The sequence below is a fragment of the Arachis duranensis genome, chromosome 10 (assembly GCF_000817695.3).
Source record: "Arachis duranensis cultivar V14167 chromosome 10, aradu.V14167.gnm2.J7QH, whole genome shotgun sequence".
Lineage (NCBI taxonomy): Eukaryota > Viridiplantae > Streptophyta > Magnoliopsida > Fabales > Fabaceae > Arachis > Arachis duranensis.
The window spans coordinates 9353156-9361992 of record NC_029781.3 but is presented as its reverse complement, the minus strand read 5'-3'; the positions used below and the strand labels follow the sequence as shown (position 1 = coordinate 9361992).

The 8837-nt window shown below is 31.6% G+C and overlaps 1 protein-coding gene across 1 annotated transcript; it reads right to left on the bottom strand.

Annotated features, from left to right (window-relative positions):
• Positions 1-1004: 1004 nt before the first annotated feature.
• Positions 1005-7942, bottom strand: LOC107469012 (very-long-chain 3-oxoacyl-CoA reductase 1). Its single transcript, XM_016088402.3, has 3 exons — positions 7257-7942; positions 6420-6489; positions 1005-1425 (listed from the first exon to the last, which is right to left on the bottom strand). Exons 1-3 carry the CDS (start codon positions 7877-7879, stop codon positions 1156-1158), a joined length of 963 nt encoding a protein of 320 aa, XP_015943888.1. The 5' UTR covers positions 7880-7942; the 3' UTR covers positions 1005-1155.
• Positions 7943-8837: the final 895 nt, after the last annotated feature.

Sequence of the window (8837 nt, the reverse complement as noted above, 5' to 3'; positions counted from 1 at the left end):
TCTTGGAAGCGCAAGAGATCAACGTGAGGCCCAGGGAGGGAGGTGGCCGAAGAGCATGACTTGGTTGTTGTTGGTGGTGGGAGTGAACTAGTTGTAGGAGTTGATGGCAGAGAGAAGGTGGGTTTGGTGGCAGTGAGAAAGGAAATTGGTTCATATCCATAGACTCTTAAATTGCTCTATTATCATCCACTACAACTTATTTTCTTCTTCTAATGATGATGATAATGGTCGGAAGACTTGTTCCATCACTGTTGCTGGAGAGAGTAAGAGAATGAGAGTGCGAGAACAAGAGACTCTGTTAAAGAGGGAGAGGAGGGAGTACTTTGGGGAGAGAGGAATTAAGAGAGGTTGGTCAGATCATCAAAATAGGTTGGCCATATCAGTATTGTATTTGCTAAAAATGTATTCTGGCAAATTCAAGAGTACGTTTGTCAAATTTTAAAATTTTTTAAAAATCATTTTGTCAATAACAAAGTCAGGTACCATTTTATCAGTATCAAAATTTTTCGAATATCAATTTAGTATTTACTTCTTTAAAAATTATTAACGAAGTGGAATTTATTGATTTCCTGAAAGGAAATTATGTGACGTAATTAAGAAAGTGAGATTGAATAAATATGGTTTGTTAGTATTTTAATAGATTGTTCACCATAAACAAACCACCGTACCTACTACCTGCATGCTGCTCGCAGGTTTCTCTTGCTGGCTAGAAGACAAAAATTGGAAGAAAAAGAAAAATGATGGTAATATAGTAACATCCCTTTCAGTAATAAATTGCCAAAGACTCATTAATTAATCAAATGGTAAATCCAATTAGAAAAGGACTATTCATATAAGCCAAATTTCCATATTCAAACCTGGACAAATCTGACCATTCTAGACTACAAATCTTCCATACTTAATATGTATATAATGGATCATGTTTACTATTTATGACTTAGTTAGCATAAAAAAGACAGTTCAATGTATAAACATCATGCATTAACACAGAAATTCGAAAAGAATTACACACAAAAAATATAATAATATACGTAACTATATAACTTAAATATAATAATTATATAATTGTTTTCACAGTTTGAACACGTAACCTTAAAAATTAAAATCATACGTAAACAATTCATTCATTCCAAGACTCTCCTTCTTATGAGTTAATTAAGATGATGGTGGTAAATTGTTGGAAGTGTTGGAGTCCTTGAGGAGCCCTCTTTTGCGCCAATATAGAAAATAACGAAGCAAATAAGAATCAACAAGTGGGTCAGGAATTGCTCTTATGAAAAAACCTTGCAGAGAATGGAGCAAATAGGGCTCAACCACACTTTCATACCCAATCCATCTTGTGCATGATTTTATATACTTCTCTGCCGTTGGAACAAACACTGAACTTCCCATCTTTGTCATCTTAGTTGACACAAATAATGGAGCCTGTTGTAGTTACCACATCAAAATATATATTACCAAGATTAGTTAATCAACATATGTATGTATGGTATAATTATCTATATTAAATATTCTTAGTTATTGACTTACACCTTATTCAACTCTTCAACACCACCAACAACAATATCAATAATAAAAATAAAATGTACTGATAATCAAAATATAGAACAATATTATATGACTAATAAAATTTATTTTTTTTGTTAATATTTGGCCAATTTTAAATATTAAAAAATAAATTTTAAATTCTAAATTCTAATAATATAAAATAATAAAAATATTAGCTAATATTAATAAAAAATATTGATTTCTCTAAAATATATTATCAAATACTCAATTTATATATTATTTGGTTGATATGATGAAATTTACATTTGGATTATTTTGGCGAACAAACTCGAATATTTAACTCAAAGTATTGTACTTATTAATCATAAAATTTAACCCTAAATTAATATCTTTGAGCTATTTATTTACCAAACTGACAAGATTCAGAAAAAATAAAATGAATAATAAAAAGTTGGCAAGTCAGAAAAAAAAAGTAATTACACGACCTAAGAGCAACTCCAACGGTTTAAAAACTATGAACCTCATTTACTGTGTGTCAGTAAAAAGAGAGGCTTTACCGTTGGAGCAAATATCAAATGAGGACCTTCACAAATTTCAAAGCAGGTGAAGCCCTACTTAGAGGGACTCGGTCTCTCTCAAAAAAAAATAATATTTTATTAATAAAATTAAAAGTTTAAAACTTTTAATTAAATTAGCCGTTGTAAAATTAGTTGTTGGAAACTAGCCGTTACTATGTTACTGTTATTATTAATAAATTAATATTTTGTTACTCTATATATACCACTTAGATACACTTCTATTCTCACACTCTCTACTACTCTTCCTCATCTTCTTCCAAGTTTACAAAATCAAAGTTCTACTACTATTATTTTTTTTCGAAAAAATGGATCCAAACCAACTCAACTCTTTCTTCAATTACTTACAAAACTTTCCTCAAATTCCAAATACCCAACAATCTCAAACCTCAAACACTCAAGTTCCAAATCAAAACATCACATTACCAAATACATTTCAAAATCCAAATCCACAAAATCTTTCTAATTTCAATTTTCAAGCTCCTTATAATAATCAGTTTCCTATATTCCAACCGCAAAATCAAAATTCACAAACACCTCATTTTCCATTTTCATCCATATTTAACCCCTCTATCGAAAATGTTACTCCAACTTTCTTGCCGTTTCTAACTCAATTCAGTGCATCAAGACATAACTCATATGATGTTGGTGGCTCTTCTAACCCATCCTCCCAGACTCCTATTTGGAGTGTTGCAAGCACGCTTTGCAATTATACGTGGTCCAGCTCGTTTTTGGGAAAAGAAAAAGCTTGCTAATGATTTTGCCAACCCTCATAGATTAGATGCTATCGACCTCAATGATGATGATATTGAAGATCGGAGGCAAGATAGTATTCAACACTGGCATTGGGAAGAGGATGAGATGTTGATCAGTGCGTGGTTAAATGTTTCAACTGACCCTGTAGTTGGTACCGATCAAAAGGGAGAAACATTTTGGAGTCGAATTCATAACTACTGTGTAGAATTTTGCACCGACATGACAAGGGGGGTAGTTGCATGTAAGAAACGATGGTATAAGATCAACAAGGCTGTTGCACAATTTGCTGGTTGCTACGATCAAGCTAGTCGAAACATAAGGAGTGGTTCGAACGCTGATGATATAAAGGAGTTGGCTTATAAACTTTATTCCACAAATTATGGTTAAAAGTTCACTTTTGAGAGGCATTGGAACATGCTTCGGTTGGAGCAAAAATGGAGAAGCCAACTACCTACACAAAGTGGCGGCTCAAAGAGAACCAAAGTTAGTGCAACTGGAGCATACTCATCCTCATCAAACCCAGAAACACCGTTGGCTGACGAACCCGGTGTGGACTCTCCCGTTCGCGGCAATGAAAGAACAAAAATTACAAACTCAGAGGTATATTAAAGAAATGGAGATAAAAGCAAAAGAAAGGGAAATGGATATGCAAATACTTAATGCTGACACGTCTACAATGAGTGAGAAACGACGAGCTCTTCATGAGATTGCATGTGAGAAAATAATGGCCAAGTGGTTTACTTAATGGTTCCTTGTATTCGTAGAGTTATGTAGTATGTTCTTATTTATTTATTGCGTATTACTGGTATGTGATGTAGTTTGTTTTATTTATTTCTGATGTAAGATTTGAAATTAGTCAATATTATTGTGTCGTTGTTGTTCATTAAAGTGACCGTTGCAAAACTAGCCGTTAATTAGCCGTTGCAAAACTAGCCGTTAAGTAGCCGTTAAGAAAAACTAGCCGTTGCAAAACTAGCCGTTACAAAACTAGTTTCTCCACTTATAAATATCAACTATCAATGACTCCACAACTCCACTTCAACTCTTCTTTCTCACCTCGACAGAGAACTAAAAATTACATTTCTCCATATGGCTAAAAATTTTGATGATATGTTTAATGAGGCTTTGTATGGCAAAAGAAGACGGCAAGATAACACACTGATAGATAATTGGATCGATGAGTATTTACTCGAAGATTCAGAAGAAGAAGATATCGATAGAAGCTCTATCCCAATTACTCGTAGATGGAATAACAGAGATCGAGAAGCATGACATGGTCGCCTTTTCTAAGATTACTTTGCAGATGAATCGGTGTATAATGCTGACATTTTTTGACGGAGATTTCGAATGAGAAGACATGTGTTCCTTCGGATAGTAGACACTCTCTCAAACGTCTATCCGCATTTCCAACAGAGGGTTGATGCAACTGGAAGAAGAGACTTGTCGCCACTTCAGAAATGTACCGCTGCGATACGGATGTTAGCATACGGCGTAGCAGCTGATGCTGTTGATGATTATGTGCGCATAGGCGAGAGCACTACAATTGAATGCTTGGAAAAATTTTTTGAAGGTGTCATTTCTGTGTTCCAGGATGAATACTTGCGAAAACCCAATCCAAATGACGTACACCGCCTGCTACAAATGGCGGAGGGTCGTGACTTCCCTGGCATATTGGGTAGTATTGACTGCATGCATTGGCAATGAAAAAATTGTCCAAAGGCGTGGAAAGGTATGTACATGAGTGGTTATGATGGGGTTGCAACCATAGAACTTGAGGTTGTAACATCTTCAGACCTTTGGATATGATATGTGTTCTTTGGAGTTTATGGTTCAAATAACGATATCAACGTGTTANNGCAAGTTATTTGCACAATACCAAGAAGGGCAAAGAAAAGATGTGGAACGAGCATTCGGAGTGTTGCAAGCACGCTTTGCAATTATACGTGGTCCAGGTCGTTTTTGGGAAAAGAAGAAGCTTGCCAACATAATGAGAGCTTGTATTATATTGCATAATATGATTGTTGAGGATGAAAGAGACACTTATGCAGGAAATTTTGCTCAAGGCTTAGAGTATGATGATGTTGAAAATGGATTATCACAACCTCAGCTGGGAGAAGAAGATTTTGCACCATACCATCAATTTTTCCAAAGAAATGCCCAACTTCGAAATAGGCAGCAGCATAGACAATTGAAAGAGGACTTGATTGAACACATATGGCAATTTCACAATGCTTATCGTCAACTGTAGAATTTAATTATGTTTTTTTTGTATTAAGTAATTTTACAAATTTGTGTAATCCCGAATTATATATTGTGTGTATTGTTGTTATGTATAAATTTATTTAATATTAATATCTTTTAATAGTGAATTATTTTTAAATTTAAATATTTAAATTATATTATTAAAAAAATTAATTACATTAATTTCAAGTATTTTAATTAATTAATTAATTAGGTGGGACCACAACAGGGACTAAAGTTAGTTCCTCCTAATGGAGAAGAGAGAGATGCTATGAGTTCCTATTTACTGTTTATGACGTAAAAGCTAATGTGGAGTTACTTTTTATGACAGGTGGGCCATAAACAGAAACTGGAATGAGTTTCCTACTGGAGATGGTCTAATAATATGATTCATATATGTCTCACACTGACCAAGAACTTCTCTTGATATTGGATGGTATTGTATGCCAGCAAGACTTTCAGTGGCTAATTTTTTTAATATTTATAAAAAATGTTTGTTATATCAGATTATTTGACTTCAGATAAATTTTATTTTACTATGAACTTTTTTTTATCATGTCTAAAAAATATTCTTAATTAATTTTAAAGAAAACATCATTAATGTTATAAAATATTTTTTAAATTTTAAAAATTATTAAAGTAACAAAATAATACTATAATTTTTCTTACAATCTAATTACACATCTAAATCTTTTTGGCAACCAAGTTCAAACAAGTTGGCTCAAACTCAACAAAAATCACTTTCATTACATCAGTGTGTACACACGCGCTTTACTAACGCAAATATATCTTTCTTTATCTTCGCGTTCCTTCTTCTTTTTTGTATTATTCCTTCTTATTCTTCTTCGCGTTCTTCCTTCTTCTTACATTCCTCCTTTTTCTTTGTGTGCTTTATCTTAATCGTTGTTCTTTTATTGCTGCTGTTGTTGTGTGTTTTTTCTTTTCCTCTTTAGTTTAATTGAGTTTCATATGGATTCAGAAATGAATTTGATGTGCTTTTGTAATTTTTTTTTTGGTTTCGCAAAGTATCTCCTAATCCGACAGGTTAAGGACTAATTCGTTGCGGATCTGAGTTTCATTACTCCTCACATTTACTTAAACGGACAAGTGAGCTTTGACTAACCTGGTTGGTTGCTGTTTTGTTATTTTAAAAAATTTAAAAATTAAAGTTGCAGCTTTTCTGAAGTTTAATACAACACATAATAAGTCATTTTGGGAATAACACCCATGTGAACCCAATATTAAAAAAAAAGGTTCACTTTCAGTTCCCAAATCCATCAAACAAACATAAAACTTAAAAGGAAATAAAAGAGTGAAAATCAAAAGATGAGAGAGAACCTGACACTGGATGTCAATTCCTTGTTGCTTATATTCCAAACTGATGCTTCTTGACAACATTGCAAGATATCTATATCAAATTAAACACCAAGCAGCTTAATTTTTTTTTAGATCTTAACAGTTACTAAATATAAACACATCATCGTGAGTTGAGGGGAAAAAGAACTCGTTAAGCTTGTCTTTCTCTCTAAAATCTAAAAACTACCTTTTTTTTCATAGCTAAATTTCTAGAAAACAAATTCAATAGAAAAATTCGTAAGAAATAAAATTTCCAACAAAAGTTCATTGAAAAATCTACAGCAATAAATTCCAAAAAAGAAAAAGCACGAAACTAGAATTTTTAGCAAAATCTGCAATAAAAATTCGTAGCTAATCTGCATATCTATTCTTGGGAATTTAGCTGCAAATAAATATGAGTCCAAATATATTGTCAAACGATTTAAAGATTTTGCTTCGAATATTTGCTTGCGGTTTTTTTACAACAAAATTTAATGAGTTATATTCTCGCACTTTATAGTATGAAAATTACCTATGAAATTTGTTGCGACTTGCGACTTTCAAAATTCACAGTAAAACTTCACAACTATTTTCATATGGTAAATTCACAGCAAAATATTTATAATAAATTTTTGAAAAACCAAAAAAAAATGCCACAACGACTACGACTTTGCTCTTTTTTAGTAGGAAAAAACTCATCTACAGATAATTTGATGTGAAGTTGATAACTAAGAGTCGTTAGATGATTATTTAGTCAAATCTGTCAACTCATTTAACGACTCTCATCTATCAACTTCACATGAAGTTAACTACACCTGAGTTTGTAACATAGCTACTTACGCTTTGGTGGCGGCATAGAGGGTAACCAAAGGATAAGAAGGAAGGACAACAGTGGAACCAGAACCCATATTAATAATTGCTCCTTTCTTCTTGTCTACCATCTTTTGAATCACTGCTTTTGTGATCCAAGTAGTTCCTTCAACATTCACTTTTATGATACTATTTATAAGATTAGAATCAACCTCGTGAAAGAATCTAGCATAACGGTATGCCAATCCAGCACTATTTACAAGAATTCCAACATCCAAACCCTCTATTGCTTCCTCAACCCTTTCTTTTATTCTCTCTCCATTTTCTTTCTCAAAGTCAACGACCAAACACTTGACTTCAACACTAACCTTATTGTTCTTTTCTCTTATCTCATTGAATGTGGCTTCAAGCTTTGTAGGGTTTCTACCAAGCAAGAGAAGGTTGAGACCCTTAGATGCCAATTCAAGTGCCATGGCTTTGCCAATTCCATCAGTGGAGCCAGTGATTATGGCCCATGAACCATAGTCTCTTAGATTCTTTGGAGCCCTGAAGAACATTCTCCATACCCACTTCACAAAATTGAAGAGATTCTTCAAAACAAAGATGAAGCCTAATGCTGTTGTTGACACCATGAAGAGATCAATCAACTCCATTATTTGTCCTATTTTCTAATAATAATAAGCACAATGAATGAGTTAGGAGAAACACAAGATGCAGGTTTGGATTTGGAATTATTAGATTTATGAGCTAGGTCCATTTATATTAGATGAGACTCAATAATTGGCAAAAATATGTGGGTCCCAAATACATACAAAGAGAAAAAAAAATAAAAGTATATAATTAATTAAAAGAAATTTATAAAGCCATGTCTTAAAATTTTAGGTTAAGAAATAGTTTCATTTATTTTATAAATAATTTTATTTATATTTATAATCATATTCTTTTCTTTCTTTAAAAAAAAATAGGAATTTCCACTAAAATTAAAAAAACTGGAATAAAAATATTAGAAAATTTCACTTAGTAATATTTTAGGTGTGAAATATGATGAGATTTAAAGAAAAAGATCATTTAAAGTAAAAAAAAATTATAAAGTAAAGATTTCAATTGAAATTATTGTCTTAATTTTATAATTTACATTGTGTATGAACTCAATTATCTTGATTTAATAGTGATTAAAATTTTATTTTTTTAATTTATCTAGTTTTTCATTTTAAGAGAGTTTGATATAAATTTTAAATATTTTTACTCTATTTTATTTATTGGAATCTCCTCCTATTTAAATCTAACAGAAATTATGAATTTTTGCATTATATTTATATTAAGATTTTGAAAACTGGACCAATCATCAAATCGTTTTAGTTATTGATTTACTAGTTTATTAGTCCAATCGATTCAACCATAGATCAACCAAAAAAATTGTTTTACAATAAAATAATAAATAAACACAAAAAATAAAAATAAAAATAATTAAGTTATATTCTTATTGTATTAATTAGCATGTTAAACTATGATTTTTTACTATAAATTTTATATTAGTATTGTATTATAATTATAATCATTTAAGTAAAATTTACTATCAGTTTTAATTTTTAAATTCGATCTAAATTTATT

What these genes read in the sequence shown, in the direction of transcription:
- LOC107469012 (XM_016088402.3), bottom strand. Translation starts at nt 7,879, where the DNA reads ATGGAGTTGATTGATCTCTTCATGGTGTCAACAACAGCATTAGGCTTC. An exon ending in CTCTATGCCGCCACCAAAGC is followed by an intron (nt 6,490 to 7,256) that starts GTAAGTAGCTAT and finishes AATTTGATATAG; the next exon opens with ATATCTTGCAATGTTGTCAA. An exon ending in GAATTGACATCCAGTGTCAG is followed by an intron (nt 1,426 to 6,419) that starts GTTCTCTCTCAT and finishes TAACTACAACAG; the next exon opens with GCTCCATTATTTGTGTCAAC.